We start from the raw sequence: 20,806 nt of genomic DNA, 5'->3' as shown, positions 1-20,806 counted from the left end.
TTTTATTAACATAGTTATCCAGCATGTTACTTAGCTTGAGTAAAAGATTTCTCAACATAAAAATGAATTTATTGCTTAGCATTCAGAAACAGAATTTTTGTGTTCAGAGACGTCCATAAATGGAGTAAACGTGGCCTGTGGCTGCCTGTAATACCTTTATCTGATAAGTCTCTGCTGGCAGAAACTAATTTTACTTTTTTTCTTCTGCCAGAATTTGTTTCTGGGGTGGTTTTTTTTGTGTGTTTTGTGGTTTTTTTTTTTCCTTTTTTTCTTCTTATTAAGGTGATGCACTTTGTATATGCATTATGAAAACTAATCATTATCTATATAGTTCATCAAGGTCGCTCTAGTAAAAAAATACACTGAATGACACTTATGGCAGCTAAATCCCTGATTTATAATCTCTTACTTGCACTTCAATTTCAGATTTTATGGAAAAATATACATAGGTATTTGTGAAACTGTTGGAATTAGATATTGGAGAAGCAATTATACTTAATAAAAGCTACGTAACACATACATAGCCAATTTGATATCTTCAGATTTTAACTTGAATATGCATGCAATTCAGATGTTGCAGATGACACAGATGGCCCCTCAAACGTTCATTACCCTGTCAGGCAGGAGCGGCAGAGCTTCTAAATTCAAGCTAACATTAGCTTATTAGCAGAAGGATAAAATCAGGTTTTTCAGTCTGTTTTACACAGCCCACAGTTTCCATGCAGCCTACAGCAGTCTATGTGGGCCTGTATTTATCTGCCTCTGCAGATCACAGTGCAGCCTCATCCAGGAGCCAAGTGCATCGTACACGATGTGGCTGATGAGTCATTTCTATTTCTCAACCTGCTCTTGGAGTTTGATATTACGTACCATATGGCCACAGCCTTCATAAATGAGGTTTCAAGGAAGTCATCCGATGGCAGAATGGAAATGATTTTACTAAGCAGCAAAGCTGATAATTGACAGGAAGAGCTGAAAGTGATGGTTCCATGAAAGGGAAATCCTGTGTGATCCTGGTCTAAATGCTTACTATGGCAGCATGAAAATGTTCTAATTTCTCTTACTGGTGCAGACACTTTAAAGGAAAAAATATTTATAATTATGTTTTTTCCCGCTTTTTGACTATTATTCAATCACTTTTTGCCCAATAGAATTAGGTTATTTTTTGCCAGCCCTTCTACTACTTCACATGCACTTACGTTTATTCCATCTTGTGTTGGGCTTTCCAGCAATTGCTCCTGTATCCCTAAACTTATTGTAATCTTGATTGTGAACTCTCCTGTTCCTGTGTTTTTTGGCCAAATTTTGTCATCTCAGCTACTGTGCAAATGATCCTGCTTTGTCTACTTTTATGGAAAAACTCATCTATCTTTTTCTAGAAACCACCAAAAAATGACTTTTTTATGGCTTCTCAACTCAGATTTTTCTTACAGACATGCAGAGTCTGAGAGGAACATTCAACATAAGACACTTGTGTGGAAATCTGAGCATTTTTCAAGTTTATTTTTCAGTGAATAGAAGAAGATAGACTTCTCTGAGGAATAATTAGGAGAAGTTGAACACTAGGGTCTAAGGTTGCTCTTTGCAAGAGTCTTTGTCTTATGACTGTGAAGAAGGTATTTTGACACTCATGGATTGTGGGGGGATAGGACCATGAGGAAAGGAAGGTAGAGCAAATCACTGGAAATGGTGCAATTACCCTCAAGTCTCTTTCTAGGGAAGAAGATACATGGCAATCTGAGAAGAAAAGCATGCAGACCAGGTTCCCTGGTCTCCTCACATATTTCCTTTTTGGCGAATATAAAAATATTTTCAAAGCACAGTTGAAAAGTAGCTTTCCAGAACAATTATTAAAGACCAACTCTACTTTTAAGCACACAGGGAAAACTTTTTTTCTTACTGTCTTAAAAAATGTTAAACTTTTCACTAGTAGTCACTTTAACATAACTTGTGCAAATCTGAAATTCTGAACTACTAATATTAAAATAAGTCTTTTTGAACTTACATTGTATTGCTGCTTATCATAAGGTAGGGAAAATAATTTCTTTCAGGCATTAAGAAAAACTGAACACATATGCTGTCACCTAGGTAGTACCATTGCTAAAGCTGAATCCAAAGACTGCTGTTACTCCATAATTCTTTGGTTTGTTACCAATTTTTATAAGTTTAAAGATTTTTAGTGAAAGGACCTTACCCTTGCCTTCTGCTCCATTTCCATCATTAATCTTTCATGTTGCTCTGCTATTGCCAGTGTTGCAGAATGGACTTTCTGATATATCATTTCTCCTTCTCGTGTTTGAAACGTGAACAGCCCTTCTCCTGTGTCACACATCCTGCAGGGAGATTTTGGTAAAATGGAAAGAAAAAAAAATTGAGTACTGTGAAATTTTTCCTAACTACTATAAAAAGTACATGTCTTATTTTGGAAAATGTCAACTTTTGTAGTTAAACTCTGAAATTCCAAACATTTGCAGTTATTCTTATAATTGGAGACAGAAAAATTCCAAGAGATGGGCAGAACTTCATGAATGTAATCTTTAAATTCAGTTTTAGTCATCATCTGGATAGTGAAAAACAAGCTTTAGCATGCAATAAAAACTTTTGGTAATAGAGTCAGTTATTACCAGCATTTTTCTGAATGTCTGCATGAGTGAGTGGGAAATGAATTTAATTATTTTAATCAATTGATGCCACAAGAACATAGAACATCATGAATTTGAAAAGCTGACATTTTAAAGAACACTGACCAATTAAAAATTCTATTATGGCTAATGTATGGAAAGACAGCATGAAAAGGGTTAAATTATAACTATCTCAGTGCATTTATGTAAGGCAACATCAAAAGCTATCTTGATAATTACAAAAACCATTCTACAAAAGTCTATTTGAGAATAGGAACAGTATTTCTTTCATATAAGAAGATTAATAATGAAAAAAATCCTCCAGAAATAAAATTTACTTTCTTCTTTTGAGAAAGCAACTGCTGTTATCCATGTCCATGGTATCAGCGAGGTATTATTCTGAGGAAGAAGAGTAGTACTGGGTAATACAGGAAACTGGAATGGAGAATAATGTTAGATTATTGTTGGAGGGTGTGTACGGTGTTAAACAGTGCTGCAATTCGATGGATTTGCATTAGTAGTTCCATCATGTTATCAGTATCTGATTTCTGTATTTTTATAAAGTTCTTGCAATTTTAGAATGGAATTTCAAAAATCCTTTTTATTTGACCTCATACTTCCAATAAAGATTTTCAGTTATCTGTAACAGAAAATTGTTGACTTGAGGACTTGAGTCACTGATGCATAACATGCCTCAACAATAGAAAGATTTAGATTTGCCTAAAATACCAGATTCCTTTAATGTTTTGGATATTTCTCTTATTTTTAGAAATGTCGAATTTTGTTAATAGGCTCAGCGCCTTCAACATGGTCCCAGACAGCCTGAAACATATAGAATTACAAAACAGTTTATGAAAATGTGCCCCAAATAGTCTAAAATTGAAAAACGTTTTTAAATATTGATATCTTTAGCATTTGCATCCCAGATTCTGTATGATTATTCATACACTAGATTTTACAAAATATTTTCACATCAAATTAATTAATTTCTGTATATATATATATATATATATATATATATATATCCTGCTATGTTACATGCACACACACACACTATTATATTACAGCTTTTAGGAAATGGAATAATTTTTTTCATGAGACTTATCTTTTTGTCCTAAATTTTATTTCAAAAGTCATCTTAACAGGACTGTTGAGCTATATAAGGGACTGCTGGGTGTTCAGCAGTTGCTTTTGATTTCAAGGTTGACCAGTGAAAACAAAACCTTATTAACACTTACAAAATGTTTCCCTGTTCACTGGAGGAGACATGCTGCTGTGAGCTTCCTACTAAGAACTTATGCATGTCTGTGTTTGGGAAGGATAAAAAGTATTGGAGGTAGAAACAGTAAACAGAGGTGCTTCTGGAAAACATCTGGTGAAAATAGTTAGAAATGATTGACTGAGGTGTTGAAAAGAAAGTCAGAGTCCTAAGAATATATGATAAATATTATCCATATTGACATTATTCCTAATTCTGGAATAAAACCCAGTTTTCTTCATTGCAAGATATAAATAATATAATTCATTTTGTAGACACATACTACTTAATCAGTGTTAACATGATGTCCCAGTCATAGATTAAAAACAAAAAAAAAAAAACGTTTTGTATTAAATTCCAATGGAGATCAAGATCCCTGCTGTAAACATTTAAGATATTTTATATCCTTAGCCACAGTCCTCCAAAGAGCTTCTGGTAGAAATAAAATGTCTCCAGAGTTTTGTGACATTATGGCAACAGCCTTCCAGATCCCTCAGGGCATTATATAGCTGGTACTCTGCTTTTGTGTGAAAAGATCTTAATAAAATTCAAACAGCATGAAATGGAAAGTCTGGAAAAAATGATGGGGTTTCAGAAAACTGAAGGAAAATATGATCTTTTTGTTGGTTTCAGCAGATGAAAAAATCCTACAGGGATAAAAACAAGGAAGCGGACAATGGGGCATGATTAACATTCAGGACTTAGCTGTGTGTTTTCAGCATGCAAACCCGAACCCAGCAGTGCTGCTGATGAGAGGAGGGTCTGTAGTGCCTGCGTGAGCCCTGGTGGAGGCAATGGTGTGGGCTGCGGCACTGCCCTGGCCTCACAGGACCGTGCTGTGGAGCCCTGCTTCCCAACCTCAACAGGTGGCTGTGGTGGACATGTCATGCCAACGCTGGAAAGCTGCTGATGGCAGCTGTCTCCTGTGGGCTCCCCTGGATAATGATGGATGATGCGCACACAGCTGCTCAAAATCGGAGGTGGAGAAAAATTATGGGTATTATTTTTTAAAGTGCTGAATTCTCCTAACTCGCTTTTAAGTTTAACAGGACTTAAAGGCCCCCAGAATGAAGCATTGTTATCTGGCACACTTGAGCCAGGCAAAAGCAGCAAAAATTGTTAGCATAAACCTTTCTTTCATCCGTATAAGTTTATTATTACTAATCTGTCTCCCAAGGAAATTAATCCCTTTGCCAGAGTGAAGTTTTCCTGTTCAGCTCCTCAGAACAGTATTCCTTTGATCAGATGAAAATCTGAGTTTAGACCTTCTAGTCTAGTCTATTCTAGTCCAGTCTAGTGTTGCCTTGTCTTTTTTCTGTTCTATTCCAGTTACAAACCAAGATCAGTAGCATCATGAGGGTTAGTCTCAGTCTTTCTAGAACAAGGAAACATAGACTAAAATAGAAGCACTCCTAAGTATGATGGAGATGGGGACAGTGAAGGGGGTAAGTGTGCTCTCCTAAACTTAAGGGTTTTGCTGAAAAAGCAGAGGACCTTTACTTATCTGGCCAATAGGAATGGACAAGCCCACGAGTTGAAACAAGACTTCTTGTCTTGTTCTATTTATAGGCAAAACAAAGCCAGTAAACCAAAAGCCCATTTTCTCTACAGCCCTCTTAGATGCCAGATAACCATCCATATAAAGCTTCAATTTCAGGTTTAGCCATGTTAATGTGTTGTTTTATTCCAAATAAAAATGAAATAATTGTGAGAAAATTCAAATTTCTCTATGTTCAAAGAACACATGGTCGACCAGTTGCCAATTTAATAGCATTTCATAATTTTCCATGCCCTAAAATCACTTAAGAGAAAAGGCAGGACAAAGGTGTGGACCTCTTATTTTCCTGTACTGTCACAGTTAAGCAGTGCAGCTCTACCAACTCAGTATGACCTTCACTGTCAATAAAAGTCATTGATTTTGTACAGTTTAATTTTTTTATGAGAGACTTACAGACTGTGGGGGCTTGAAAAATGCTGATCCATTTCTGTGTTTTTCAACTTTAAAACAGCGATGTCATTAACCTATGCTTTAGGATATTTAAGGATTCATTGCATTAAAATGTATGAAGTGCTTTGACTGAAATAGGAAAGGGCATTTTTTTTTGCCTGTATTATTACAGAATGATATAACAGGATAGATAATGACACCAGTAGATAAACAGTGTTGCAAATAATTGCAATTTTTAAAATTCTTAAAATGCTGCAACAGCTTTTCACAACCATCATTGTTAGTAGATCTGGCTCAAGAGCCAGGAGAAAGAATAGGGATAAGGTGAGAGCTAAGCTTGTGGTCTAGGACAACCTGGATTCAGAGATCAACAGTGAAAGCTCTTGCTTTTATTCAAGAAAGAATTTCTCTTCAAGTTAAAGAGGTTTTCCCACCACTATTGTCAGATTTTTTCAACATTTACTAAATTCATATAATGGTTTCCCACCGCCTCTGCTCACTATATAACTTCAGTCTTTTAGATCAGAATCAATACTATATTTTAACCTTGTAGAATTCCCTTCAAAAAGGAAACTTTGTTAACTTGACTTGACCACCATTTAAAAACAGCACTTTTGGCTGAATAGAAGTTCATGCTACCATGCCATGATTGAAGTGTTTTAAAAGTTTCATAGTGCAATATTCAGGAAACTGCATGAGAGGACAAGAATTTGACATCTCAGCTTCATTTCACTATTTCAGTTAAGGATAAAATGCATTTTCGCGATAATGAAGGTTGCCTGAAAACTGAGGTGCCAAGAAAAATTATTTCTTTGTTTTAAAATAAAAGATAACTTGCAACTGTAAGTAGAAAAATTTTTACTCTTCATATATCTACATCTAATCTTTACAAATAAATAATTTACCAACTTTTTACAAACAAATAATTTAGGATTAAAGAAATAATGTCTGATTTCTATACTCAAAATGTATCAAATTACTTAAAATTAATTAAAAAAGGTCAAAGATCCTCAAATGGGAACTGGAAAAACATACTTTAAACGCTTACTATTAATAACTACTACTAATAACTATAGCTACTAAGAACTAATACATAACCACTTTTTTAGTTTAAAATTTCTAGTTCTTAAAATAAAAATTGACTTCGAATTTTTAAATTACCAGATCATGAACAGGTACTGTCCAGTAATCAGAGTGCTAAAAGTTACCACTACGAAGCTGGATGCAATTGCTGTTGCATACTACACACATAGTGTATGAAAAGTGATTTCCTTAAAGAAGTGGAGCAGTTTACTCAGACACTTCAAGGCCTAGAAATTAGGTTCACAGAATTAAAGAATCACAGAATATTTAGGGTTGGAAGGGACCTCTGGAGATCATTTAGTCCAACCTCATTGCCAAGGCAGGCTCAACTAGAACAGGTTACATGAAAATGTGTCCAGGTGGGGTTTGAATGTTTCTAGAGTGAGACTCCACAACTTCCCTGAGCAGCCTTGTTCAGTGCTTTACCCTCAAACTAAAGAAGTTCTTCCTCAAGTTGAGGTGAAACTTCTTGTGTTTTAGTTTATGGCCACTGGTCCTTGTCCTGTTTCCGGGTACCACCAAAAAGATTCTGGCACCATCACTTGGCACCTGTCTTTGAGATATTTATATGTATTGAGATCCCCTTCAGTCTTCTCTTGACTAAATAGGTCCAGCTCCAGCAGTCTCTCCTCATAAGATGCTCCAGATCCCTAATCATTCCTGTGGCCCTCCACTGCACTCTTTCCAGTAGCTCCTTGTCTTTCTTGTACTGAGGACCCCAGAACTGGACATATGATATGGTCACATGATGGCTGAGCAGAAGGGGATGATCACCTCCCTCAGTCTGTTGGCTGTGCTCTTCCTGATGCACCCCAGGATACCATTGGACCTCCTGGTTGCAAGGGTAGCAGGTCATCATGTGTCCAGTTCTGGGGGTCCAGGACCCAGTATTGATCCCTGGGGAATGCCACTGACTACAGGCCTCTAACTGGATTCTACTACTCTGTCACAATCCTCTGAGCTCTGCCACTCAGCCAGCTCTTGATCCACCTCAGAAGTGCTTAATTAGCTAGTGCTTATTTCCTCTATGCTGAAGAAATGGTCGGATGCCACATATGAGACCAGACCTGTTACTCTTAAGATGAACAGTAAATAAAAGTCAGCCTTTCTTTTAAAGGTTTGAAGCTGTGGTTGCCAGTCATGAAAAAAACCTAATTGGTATGCAGTATTTAACTCTGAACTGAGACACTTATTTCTTGTGTTGCTATAGCTTTGATTTTGTAGAAAGTGGTGGAAACTATAGGAATTTTTGCCTCCACTTTAATTAGATTATCAGTGGAGACACATGAACACTATCTCTCTTGTGGATACTAACTTTTGTTCTTTCCTTGTTTGTTGTTATCTTAACTTGAACTAAGCCATTTTGACAGAAATCTTGTTTGTTCTTTGTGTGCAAGGAAGATACACAAAACATACACTAAAGACAGGCCAGCCAACCAGCAGACCTCACTATAAAATGAATGCAAAGCTTCCCTAAGTGTCCAAATTCTTTGCTCATTCCAGCCTTCAACAAATTCTAGCTTGCTTACTTGCCAAAGTTGTTCTTTTCTGAGAAAACAAAACAAAACAAAAAAGTAAGGAAAGCAAATAAACTCTTTGTGGCAGGAGAATTTTTAGATAAAAAGCTCTCTTTATACCTAGGAATACTTATCAAGAAAACTAAAAACTAAACTATGTATGCTTCTATGAAATTGTAAGTCAAATTCTATGTGGAAAGGATGGAAAAACAGAGGAAGAAAGAAGAAAATGGTTGTAAGAATCCTAACTTACTACAGAGCAGGCTAAAAAGGGGGAATCAATAAGAACTAAGAATCAATAAGAAATAAGGAATCAGTAAGCAATAAAGATAACTACATAAACAGAATATGTATGGGATCTAGGAAAGGTCTACGGGTGAAGCAGAGAGAAGGCAATTAACAGGAAATGTGTGTGATGTGTAATTTATTCACATATACGACTGACAGCAGACATGGTCAGAAAGACCTCAAGTTGGGACAAGGTCAGTGAAAGCTAGGAAAAAGTCCTGTGAAAAATATGTGAAAGGAAAATGAAGATCAACAATGTGAAGCACAGAAATTATATGAAGGGCAACATCCAGAACAAATAGACAGAGACTCTGAGTGTGGTCTGTTATGCATTCCTTATGGGAATAATGAGTTAAACTGCTATGCCTTGCTGTCAGCATTTTAGAGTTTTATCTGGAGTGTCAAATGGATATCCTGGCCATTTTATGATCTGAGAAGCAAATAGTGAAAATGTTCTGATATATGAGGCATCTGCCTGTCCCCCTTAATGACAGTTATTTACTGGCAAGAATATACACCATGAAAAAGCAATTATGCATGATAGCTACTAATTGCCAACTATAGACATTCCTCCATAACATTTATTGTCTTGTTATTGCACTTAAGCTGAGGTGGGTAACTTTCCACTGCTCTTGAACATGCTCATGAGATATAGATAGTGGAATCTCCTTGAATTTGGCTCCAGTTAATACAAGGAAATTCAAGTATTACCATACCTCTGATATGGCTCAGTAACTTGATCATGGAGCTTAGCCCTGAAGATTTGTTCAAGGTCAGATCTTGTATTTCTTGAGTCATCCTCAGTGTTTTCAAATAAATGAACTAAAGGATTTCCATGCTATCAATGTAACTTTCCTACTAAGACGATTAATGAAAACAATTTGCAATTCTGTGGAGGAAAATGTTCACAGATGGAGTGAAAATGTGTGATGATGATCTGCTCCCAGGTAGGTGGGACTCTACCACTCAGAGGAATCCAGCAGTCCTTTCTTCTAATATTTCCTAGAGGATCTTAATGCATTCCAAGTTGCAAATCTTTTTAAGATATTATATGCAGTCATGGTAACAAAAATCTTATGTGCTAGTCTGATGAATACACTGCTAGTCTTTCCAAGCAGAGATGTGACACCCTAAATATTTTCCCTCTATAGGGAGATTTTGTGTGTGAATAACATTTTTTCATTATAAGATTATTGCTTTTCCTGCCTAAACAAAAAGACCATTTAAGCGGTATAATATACCAGAAACAAAAATCTTCTCATGAAAACATGTTTTTCTCTATGTTTCATCAGACAGGAAAGATTTCTGCACAGTACAACTGGTAATTATGCCTCTTGGGATTCTTCTTTTTCTCATTGCCTATGCTGTCTCTACAGTCACTGTCTGTGTAATGCCCTCTGTGATAGCACATTTAGACAAGTGGGGCATGTCAGGGACACCAACCCATTCCTACATGTCAGATGCTTTCCACTTTTTGCTTAATAGAAGTGAAGAAAGCAGGCTGTGAATTTCTTTGGACTATACGAATGATTGTCCACTAGCACTGCAATTCTCTATTTCATTTCCACAAGCTTTATCCCTGTCTATCATAAGACACAGCAGAAAAAGACATATTTTAGGTTCTTTCCTTAGATTCAGTTTTGATTAGAAGAAGGATTCTGTCTGGGACTTGTTTTCATCCACTTTTATTTGGTTACTACTAAACTTTCCCAGTTCTTATCAATAAAGTGTTCTTGTTTATACTAATTACTTTGATGTATCAGAATAAAATTAACTAGTACTGAATAGTTAAAGATAGTAAATAATTCTCAAAGCTAGTTACAGTATAAAAAGCAGAAAAGTGGGCTTTACTGAAGTAATGCATAAAAGGTAGAATGTGGAGGTTGACGAGCAATTATGAAAAATATCCATGTGTAATTGCAGAGGCTCTGTTTTCTATGTCCTACATCCTAGAAACTAAGCTATAGTGTGACAGGTTGACTCTGGGTGGATACCAGGTGCCCACCAAAGGTGATGTATTGATCCTCAGCTGGCCAGGGGAGAGAAAATATTTAAGGAAAGGCTCCTGATTCGAGATAAGGACAGGGAGAGATCACTCACCAGTTATCGTAATGGGCAAAGCAGACTAGGGGATAGTATTTGAATTTATTCCCAATCAAATCAGAATATGCTAATGAGAGGTAAATCCAAATCTTAAGAACACCCTTCCACCCACTCCTTCTTTCCTGGGCTTCACTTTATTCCTTATTCTCTACCTCCTCCCCTCCAGCAGCATAGGGAAACAGGGAATGGGGGATGTGATCAGTTCATCACATGTTGTTTCTGCTGCTGCTTCCTTCTCAGGAGCAGGACTCCTCACACTCTTCCCACACTCCAGAATGGAGTCCCTCCCACAACAGACAAACTTCTCCTGTGAAAGTCCTTCCCATAGGCTGCAGTCATTCGCCAACTGCTCTGGCAAGGGTCCCTTCCACAGGGTGCAGAAGGATATCTGCTCCACTGTGGACCTCATGGACTACTGGGAGCCAGGCTGCTTCACAGTGGTATTCACCACAGGCTTCAGGGGAAATTGCTCTAGTGCCTGGAGCACACATGCTCCCCTGCTTTCTTCACTGACCTTGGTGTCTGCAGGACTGTTTCTCACATATTCTGACTCCTCTCTCTGGCTGCAGTTGTGTAGGTCTTTTTTCCTCCCCCTTCTTAAATAAATTATCCCAGGGGGGCTATCACTATCACTGATGGGCTTGGCCTTGGCCAGCAGCAGGTCTGTCTTGGAGCTGTCTGGCATTGGCTCTGTTAGCTTCTCAGTGAAGCCACCTCTGTAGCTCCCCTGCTCCAAAAGCCTTGTCACACAAAACCAATACACCCAATACCCAAGACATTGTTTTTCACTACTAGAAGAAATATTCTGGAGCCTGAGAAGTTAAATACAAATACTTTACTACAACCACATTTTTTGTTTCCTCCTGCATATAGACTAATTTCATAAAATATAACCTAGACATTTTGAAGGGGACAATTGAACTGTGCTGTTTGTGCTTCATCAGCTCTAAGTAAGAAATGCTCTAGGTTGCACAAGCAAATTACCCTCGTGTCAGTATTCAGTTCATATTATTTAGGAAACTAATGTAGGTAATTAATGCTTTTGTATAAGCAAAACAACCTTTTGGCAACAGAGAGTTTTGACAATGCAACATTTTCTTTAAAGAAAGAGTCTCATTTATAAAAAAAAATTGCTGACATTCTTAAATACACAAGACATTTGCAGTGTTGACAGTTTAAGTAACAGAGCAAACATGAAAATGCTGTTAGATAATTAGTTCTGTTAGTTTTTTAAGCTCAGGTCTTGTTGATAATGATGAAATATTATTTAACAGAGTCTTGGACGAGTATCTATTCTTACCAGCTTTGTGAAAGGCAAACCAAGAACTCATATATTACTATTATCATTTTAGTACAGAAGCAGACATTATGGCTGGCTGCACAGCAAACTAATGAGAAAAATAAGTTTGATAAAAATAAAGAGATTGAAAAGACTATTATTAGCTAAATTTTTCTGACTAAACCTTTTCAGTCATCACGGTTTGACTACTATTTTTCACCTCACTTTTGAATGAGAGAGATACAAGTTCCAAGACACGGAATCTGGGACCGTATTCAAATACAGATATTTGCTACAGGACTCCTGGAACCCTGTTAAGAGCTATTATTCCCCAATGAAGACAAATACAGCCCATAAAAATAGTTCTCAGTTTCTTTCAGTGTCTTTAGTAGCATAGGGGAAACACCATTAATCTACATGAATACCTTTGACTTTGACAAATACAAAAATGTTAGATATAAAACCCAAATAAGGCCATTACTGGTTAAAATAAATGATAGTGTAATAATACAGGAGCCCTGTGGCAGCACATCACTACTTGCTATAATAGAAGCAATAAAACCTAGTGATCCAAGATCTTTATTTTCCTTTTTTTTTCCCTTGTTTTCTTTTAAAGCCCTACAGTCACTGTTATGTTTGGGACTACTCCTTGCCCTGGGTGTTTGAGATGGAAATTCTGTCAGATGATACTCGAGTCTGCATGAATTCTGAACACAATGGGACTTAATTCTGAACTTAACTCAGTTCTCTCTCAGGAAGTAACTGGTTTTTTTTTAAGAAGACATTTGCCAGCTAACAGATGTTAGCATAGTAACAGCCAAGGGTTGAGTTTGCATAGGTATATCTGTTAATTCTACTTCATCTTTGAGGAACTTGGGATGCTTGGAAGCTATGACCCTGGACAGTACTGTAGAACTGCCAACAATATTTGGAGTACCTGAACATGCTTAACCAAAACGTTAAAAAAAACTTGGTCCCTAACAGCCTTACCCATTCTGTAATCTTGTGGTTCTAATTCTACAATAAATCCCAGTTTTGCATCTGCACATGTCTATAAATATGATACTAAGAATTAAACATTTTAAATCATCTACAAGTGCATTTGTTCTATAATGCCTCATTAAGCTCTTCTCTGTGCATTGAATGCTATTGGAAACAAATTGCACCTACTGTGAGGCAGATACTGTGTTTTATTTTGTACATTTTATTTTGACAGCTAGCATACAAAATAGATATTTCCCGTGTTTTGATCAAATATATCCAATTAAGGAAAGAAGAGAAAATATCTGAAGGCTTGAACAGGAACGAACTAATGCAATTAATATTTTTGATTGATGAACATTGTGAAGGCAATGGTAGTAAAAATTATTAAGGAATTAATATAGAACCATGTTTGGAGCCACAGAACCAGGAAAAAAAAGGTGAAGTAGTCACATATATAGCTATAAGATGTATCTAAAACATCAGTTTTCCAGTTTATTAAAAATGAATGCCGCATTCTCTCATTCCAAAAGTCGGACACAAGAAGTGTGAAGAAATGATGAAGGGAGCACACTGAGGACTCACACTGAGTTTTTTGACTACTTCAAAATAAGGCATTTCAAGTTCCCCCCACCCCTTCCCCTTTTAAATGCACCATCAAGAGTGATTTCAGCCATTAAAGCATTTACGGTCAGCAATTCTCTGAAACTTTCAGTATACTGTGATTTTATTGTGATAGCAATTTAAGCACTGCTGTCTTCTTCCAATGTCACTCTTTCAACATTCAAGGTATGAGAGATATTGCTTTGACCATTGTGGGCTGTCGTGGGTTGATCTTGGCTGGATGCCGGGTGTCCACCCAGCCCCTCTATCGCTCCCTTTCCCAGGAAAGAGGAGAGAGTAAGATGGAAAAAACCTGTAGGTTGGGATAAGGCAGTTTATTAAAACAAAAGCAAAGCAAAAGCTTTCACATGTAGAAGCGAAGTGAAAGATAACACAGCTTATTCTCTATTTCCCATTAGCAGCAATGTCCAGTTCCTTCCTGCTCTTTGCCTTACCTTTTGTATCTTAGCTGACATCATATGGTATGGAATATCCCTTTGGTCATTTTGGGTCAGCTTGTGTCCCCTCCCAGGATCTTGCCCTTGACTGAGGAAGAAATGTTACAGTGCTGGTGCTGTGCCTGCCCTGCTCAGCAGTAGCCAAAACACTGGGGGTTATCAACACCCTTCTAGCTACCAGTGCAAACGGTAGCACTGTGAGGGCTACTGTGGGGAAATGAACTCCAGCTCAGCCAGATGTAAAACATGGGCACAAAGGAATTTTCAGAAAATCATATGCAAATATTATGGGCACACACTGTTGTCCAGAGACACTCGCCATACCATGTACGTACGCTACTGAGTAATTAACATATGCTAATGATATCCAAGGACCAATCATCAATAATATCAAATCTGGTGGCTTATCCACTCCAGTTTGGAAGCATTCTGTCACAGCAGCAACTTCAGGGATAGGCAATAGCACTACAGATGAGATAAGGCAGGGATTTTTTTAAGAAACCCAAAGCTGTATCTCTCACCTGCTTACAGTAAGAATTGAAGATATTAGCTAAAGGCCATGTTTTTGGTCTGAACTTTAGCCAGATATGTATGCAGACAAGAAGTCAAAAAATGCCTTTAGCAGTAAAGTGGATGTGCAATAATAGTATCAAAAAGTAATTACAGAAAATGTACAACCCCCACCACAAGCATAAAAAATTCACTGAACTTGCACCAACTCTCTACATGTGGTATTTAATTTATAAAGAAAGCATGACTTCTCTCATACTTGCTTTAACTTTTCCTCTTTGACACAAGCCAGGCAGAAGTGAAATAGACAGATTTTTCCTGTTCTCTCAAATACAAACAGCAGCAATTCTGTTACAGATCAAACAACTCCCAGTGCCTTCACCTGACATCTCTGACTCCAAGTGCAATTATATATGGGATATTCTTGTGCTAGTGCTTCCAGCAGTGGGAAAACTCTCTGTAAAGATTTCTCATTAGCCTGATAGTTAAAATCAACTTCAGTTGCATTCAGGTGAGTAGCAGTTTGATAAGGTCTTAAGAACCCTCAAATTAGTTTTTGAAAATTTTGTTACATAAAAAGAGATATTTCTTTCAATTACACAAGTAAGTGGGTAGAAAAAGGTGTAAGATACAAAAAAAAGAGAGTCCTGTGAAAGAAAATCATCACAAATAATCACATAGCTCAGATCATGCTGAAAAAGGACATGATAAGAGTACAAAAGGATGAAAAATAAGCAGAAAGCATTATTTGCAGTTTATATTTACACACTTGGGCTCCTTATCTATTTTCCTATAGTATCTCCTATCTCATATAATATCTTCTGTCTAAAACGTCATGGGATGCAATAGCAATCCATTTTCTGATGTTTTGATAAATGTGTATTTCCACCTCTGATTAACAGCCATCAGTTATGCTGATTAGTTTCTCTTTATTGAATATCTACATGAGTCTTGTATGAAACTGCTGATGTTGTACTGGCTAAAGACACATTTTGCTTAAACTAAAAAGATTTAAGCAAGAATGGCAAGAACTGTGGCCATTGTGAGTTAGTGCCACTAAGTATTGGGGCAAATATTCCCTAAGGTCAGTCCTCTGCATAGCATTAAGGTCCTATTAATTGACAAGAAATGCACCTTGATAGGTCTGCCAGAAAAGGGGAAAACCAAAGAAATATGGGATAGTAGAATCTAAAAGTATGAAATCTATCTTCTGTAATGCATAAATTTTTTAAGCACAGCATGCTTGCCATCTGCCCAGGGAACTTGGGGCATTGTCTGAAAGCAAACTGAAAAAAGACATAGTCCTTTGCTGTGAAAAAAAAACACTAACAAACTTCTTTTCCACTGGAGCTTACTTGTCTAATTCAATACTCCAGAGTTTAGGCTTCTACTGTTCTACACTGACTTAGCAATACTTTTATAAGAAATTTATGACAGCCATGGCACTGCTCGGAACACTGGAATGTGTCAATCCCTTCTGTCCATGATTCAGTATGCTGGGGCTAAAAAAACCATGAACTATAGATGCAATACCTACTGGCTTGATCAAATATTTATACATAGCTATCCAAAAAAAACCCAGTATTGGTGGCAGAAGAGAAAGGGTACAAATCCCTTATATGTAGAATGATATATAAGGTATATTCATGGTTGTTATGCAGCAAAGGTGACCATGTCTTCCCTGGAGACTTAGACGTAATAGCTTGGGCATGTTTGTGGCTATTTAATGTATGCCATTAAAACCATTTTGAGTATCCTTGGTAACATTTGAGAAGTCTTTTAAAATATTTCCCCATTTTGTCAATCTGGAACATTCATATTATAGCTGTTCTTCATATCATAGACAGAATATTAGTCTCAAGATAATAAATGCTAATATACATTTCTATTTCTGTGTATTACTATTTCTGCTCTAATTTCTCTGATGGTCCTCTTTGTCAGCTATTTGACACTACTTCCACGTGCATGGAACACTTTTTTCTTGGCTGCCCTCCATTTCATCTGTGCTTCTAAAGCTGAGAGCTAATCATACTGATTTTTCTTTTTTTTTTTTCCTTTTTTTTTTCTCTCTAAGAAATTTGTCCTATGGGCTTTAAAGAAGCACCTGATAAAAAAGGCAAAGTACCTGTGAAATCACGTACCTTGGACAACCTCCTCTTGCTATTTTGCTCTTATCTTCTACACTTTCTGACTAGATGTTGTTCCTTAATGATACACATATTCTGAAACCAACTCCTTTTTGCTTTTATTCAGCAGTCCCTCCCTATGTATTTCTGTCTTACTGGCCCATGCACTTAATCACCACATTCCTATCTCCTCCTTTTCCATGCGCTTAGCCCATTCTGTGTCCCAACCCCGTAAACTTTCCCTCCTTTTTTCAATAATCCCTTGAGTTTCTTTTATTTCCAGCAAGCTGGTCCACTTGATGTCTAGTGTGTATGCAAAACAGCTTCAGCTCACTCATGCCCTGGTTCTCTCCAGACCACTGTTGTTTCGCTGTTGTTGCTCTTTATTCTCTGGTGGCAGTGCCAGTACTCTTAGATGAGGAAGTCACCAGAAATATAGATGATCCAGCCTATTCCATCATCAAATAAAGGTTTGGCACCCTCAATCATCATCTGAAAGAACTTCAGGGTTTTTCACTGAATCATCCCCAAGACTATATAATTTTCTGCCCTTAATCCCATTCCTGACTGTAAATGATACTTATGGTCAGACAGTTTCAATTTCTTTTGAGATTTTAAATACTGCATACTAATAAATGCAGGTTTTGCAATAACTGATAATGATTTTTATTTACCTTTATAGTCAACTTGATGAAATTTCATCCATAATAGCACACGTTTCAGGTAAATAAAATTTCTCCTGTCATTCATCCAAAAATGTTGTTTCCAGAAAGTATATCAGGGACCATTTAAAGTCCCATTTAAAGGAGGGATATTTTCCAAGTTGGACAGGTAATATTAAAAAAAATAGTAAAGAAATGTGAAAATCTGCTTTGGTGCTGGTTCAAGCAAGCCATGTGAATACAAGGCTGTATTTGACTTTCCAGCCACTGACAGGGTAGTCAAGTAGATGAAGGATCTCAGTGAATTATAGCACTGACTGAATTTTCTTCCAAAAAGTCAGAAAGATCAAACGATGTTTGGAGCCACTGAGATTGAGAGATTCCATTAGATGCTACCTCTCCCTCCCCTCTTTCTAATAAGATGGAAGCTTTTTAGAAAATATGTGACAAATGACTACTCACAGCAGAAATAAATCACACACCACAGAGTACAGCATTATTAATAGTGCAATAATAGTAATAACTTACTGTGATAGCAAAGAAGTACTATTAGGAGGGACACAGTAGCTAATAGCATTTCCTCTAACAGGGGCTAAGGGAAAAACCTTGCTTTGGTACCTTATAAATAAAGGGAAGATTAAAGGAGATGGTGGGACCTCAAAAATAGCCTGACTTTTCCAGAAAGCGACTGAATAGGCACTGCCTGTAAAGTGCTCTCCATCTCCCCTATGTGACAATATTTTAATAGTTCTTTAGTTAATTTAAATTAGAGTGAGAGGACACTTGGCTGAAATAAAAGACTTGAGGGGGCATAATGTATGATAATGCTGGGAGGACTGTGACATGGTTTTCAATTATTAGGCTTGTTTTCTCCTTAGCAAAGTGCTTTGTGAAAAAAAAACTCTGAAATTTATCACATGGATTTGTATCCAAGCAGCGTTAATCATCACTATCTAAAAAATTAAAGCAATTACTCATGAATTGGATCATTAATCATGAACTGGATAGTTCTTTCAGGTCTTCTTATTTAGTCACATACATACTTTGGGAAGAAAACATTTATATTATTTTATATGTGTTTTTAAACATATTTGTGTGTGTATGTGTGTGTGTGTGTGTGTATTTTCCTTAGTAGTAGAAGTTCACCAAAAGTACCTTGGATTTCATTAAGGGTGCAGCTGAGAAGTGGTGAAGAATACATATCATAGCTTTAAAGGTTTGAACCAAAGTACCCTAGGAATTCACCAGTTCAAGAAAATTCTCTGGCTTCCAAGTGAATGTTGTCCCCATTAACTTACTTTCAATATTACTGTCTTGGTTTTGTTTACCAATTGCTTTTTATAGAAGACAAGAATTTTTTTCCTAATTAATGACATAATGAAGTACAGCCCCTGGTGGTCTAGTGGTTAAGGACGCGGCGCTGTCACCGCTGAGGCCCAGATTCGATTCCCGGACGGGGCCCCTCCCCGGGCAGACGGAGCTCGTTAGCCCTGTAAGGCAATCCATCTACATCCTGAGGACTCGCTGCCACCGTCCAAGCTCGCTTGGCCCCGGCAGACGAACCTTAGGATTAAAAGGTGGGCTCAGTTCCGTGCACACCGTGTCTCACCTAAAAAATCCAATGCGCAGGCTGGAAGGTGTAAAGACCTTCCCTGGATCTTCGTTCGCGAAGACTGGCCATTATTTATTATTATTACTTATTTAAATTAGTTGATGAAAATATTAATTATCTTCTTGATTATTGATTGATTTTTGAAAACAAAAATTGTAAAAAAACATACAGCAATAGGAAAAAAAAATCAGTAGCCTCCACAGTTACATATTCCAACACAGTCATGGATTCGGTGAGATCACATATATAATAACTATGCTTGGAAATGTGTATAATTAATATACATACATATAAGGCACTGTTGGTAATGATATTCAACTTACTAATAAAGTCAGAATACAGCTACTGAAATAAAGAATCATCATGGAAATTTCTACACTATAGAGTTTCTGCTCTCACACTATGTCCAGAAAACAGAAGTATTACTGGAACTCCTGTCCATCTGCGAATGACAGTAAAGGCCAAAACCACTCTACTGATCTTTTTTTGAAGAACAGAAGTTACTGGGTACCCACATCTTCCAGAAAAGCTTAGTAAAGCTAAACAAAAAGATGCCAATAGATATTGTAAAGAATCACAGAATATGCTGAGTTGAAAGCGACCTATCAGGATCATTGCGTCCAACTACACAAGACAGTCCCACAGATCACTCCATGTGCCTGAGAAGGTTGTCCAAATGCTTCTCAAACTCAGACAGGTTTGGTGCTGTGATCACTTCCCTGAGGAGACTGTTTCAGTGCCCCACCAGCCCTCGGGTGAAAAACCTTTTCCTGATATCCAACATAAATCTCTCCTGACTCAGCTTCAGGCCATTTCCTCGAGTCCTGTCACTGATCACAACAGTGAAGAGTACCTGACTCTCCATTTCCTCTCATTAGGATGTTGAAGTCTACAATGAGGTCTCCCCTCAGTCTCCTCTTCTCCAGGCTGAACAAACCAAGTGACCTCAGCTGCTCCTCATAAGTGAGTTTGGGAGAACAATGAATTTACACTGCCTGAAAGAATAGGGGGAATTAAACAGATATTAGGCAAACCTTCCAAGACCAGCATGCTAAAGCAGCTTTCTCAGTTCAAGAGTAGTGCTTGGCAGTCAAGCTATACTCAGCTTGGTTCCAATATAATGAAGACCCAAGCCTGAGAGAAAAATAAAACTTCCACTGCAATTTTGTCATGTGCGACATACAAGAGACAACTGCTCAGACATTAAAATGATCTTTAGAATAAACTTATGTGCCAGCTAAAGCAGAGGAACCAGAGTTCCTAAGAACAAATGAAACCCACAAAAGTATGAAACCAGGCCCCTTTATGCTTCTGCAATGGTCTGTGTGTGTATGTGCAAGCACGGGTTTGCAGTTTCGTACATATTCATGAACAAGGCTCTTTTTTTTGTGCAAATTTCAACCTTTGCATTTTGATTACTTCCTTCTATGTTTGTGCAGTACACAGCCGTAACATAGAGGGTATTTTGAACCTCCTCCTCAATCGATGATTCTCCATTCATAAGCTTTGGAGAAAAGGATTTATTTGTGCTGAGCATTATTGCTGGCTAGATGGTTCTCTGTGCAAAATGTGGCCTTCTGGATTGCTCTTTGTGAAGTGTTTACCACTCTTACACTGTCTGTATAGATAATTAGGTGCCAAGTTTCAGCCTTTTTAATTACCTCATGCAAATATGCTTGCTAGGGGGAAGATGAAACAGTATTTCAATGCTAAAATAGACACTTTTATCATAAATGGTATCTATATACTAAATGAAG

At 37.3% G+C, this 20,806-nt stretch overlaps 1 protein-coding gene across 1 annotated transcript in view; it reads right to left on the bottom strand.

Moving 5' to 3' along the window:
• Positions 1-20,806, bottom strand: part of DOK6 (docking protein 6) — a 240,685-nt gene that overhangs the window by 59,868 nt on the left and 160,011 nt on the right. The window contains exon 6 of the mRNA XM_027882863.1: positions 2,195-2,333. Within this exon, the coding sequence (XP_027738664.1) occupies positions 2,195-2,333 (139 nt within the window). The remainder of the gene's footprint in view (positions 1-2,194; positions 2,334-20,806) is intronic.

Source organism: Empidonax traillii, unplaced genomic scaffold, assembly GCF_003031625.1.
Source record: "Empidonax traillii isolate 1590-97213 ecotype Southwest subspecies unplaced genomic scaffold, ASM303162v1 scaffold113:size1526484, whole genome shotgun sequence".
In the NCBI taxonomy this organism is placed as follows: Eukaryota; Metazoa; Chordata; class Aves; order Passeriformes; family Tyrannidae; genus Empidonax; species Empidonax traillii.
This window is presented reverse-complemented; position numbering and strand designations above follow the sequence as displayed.